The 874-nt window shown below is 40.2% G+C and overlaps 1 protein-coding gene across 1 annotated transcript in view; it reads left to right on the forward strand.

Moving 5' to 3' along the window:
- The window catches only part of LOC119591274 (rho GTPase-activating protein 18-like), a 10010-nt gene that overhangs the window by 6766 nt on the left and 2370 nt on the right, over positions 1-874 (forward strand). Inside the window, exon 10 of the mRNA XM_037939994.1 lies at positions 642-785. Coding sequence (XP_037795922.1) covers positions 642-785 — 144 coding nt within the window. The remainder of the gene's footprint in view (positions 1-641; positions 786-874) is intronic.

An 874-nucleotide genomic window follows, 5' to 3' on the forward strand; every position in this document is an offset into this window, starting at 1 on the left:
TCGGCGGTAACTCTTCTAAATATGGATGGGTTGTTATTGTGATATTTCTTGGATGTCGAATATGAGGCTAATCATATCATTAATTATTATCCCAAATCAGACTTTTCTTTTTGCGCCAGAGTCAGTAAGTTAGACCATAGTTAACGTCTCTTTGAAGTAGATGTGTTATTGTAACTTTAGGGAGGAGGTCATTGTGAGGTGCAGTTATTCAGAAAGCATAGCCTTCTGGGAATTAGATTATTACATTTTTAGTAATGTGTTTGATATCACGTTGTCTGGATAAGTTCAAAGATCTTTATTCGATTCGTGTTAATGCATAATTTTTGGAAACTAAATAAAATACATTCTGAACATAACATGGTATGACTTCCATAGCAGCAAAATATACGCAATCATTCACCCAAAAGAAACAACAGTAACGAATGAAGATACACGAACGAATATACCATAACATCTTCCCACATATAAAACACAGTCTTCCAGATGACCTATCGATAACACCAATGATACACGAACAGCTAACACCATAGACTATTCCCAAATACGAAACCCCTGTTGCTGATGTCCTCTCGCTAACACCAATAATGCATAAGTAACTTGTACCCTAACCTCTTCGCCTGATATAAAACTCCCTTTTCCAGATGACCTACGCGAACGTAACGACCCAGCTGACCCAGATGATGATAAAGTACAGGGACGTTCTGTGGACGGTTCCCCAGCGGCTTGTGTCGCAGATCCGCCGTATATACCAGGCAGAGGCGTTGAAGCAGAGTAACTACACGCCTGTGAGTATAGGCTGAGTTTGGGAGGAAAGGGAGGAGGGCGTCTGTTGTGGTTGTGGGTATTTAAGGTGGATTGTTGTTGTGATTATTGT

The sequence above is a fragment of the Penaeus monodon genome, chromosome 28, assembly GCF_015228065.2.
Source record: "Penaeus monodon isolate SGIC_2016 chromosome 28, NSTDA_Pmon_1, whole genome shotgun sequence".
NCBI lineage: Eukaryota > Metazoa > Arthropoda > Malacostraca > Decapoda > Penaeidae > Penaeus > Penaeus monodon.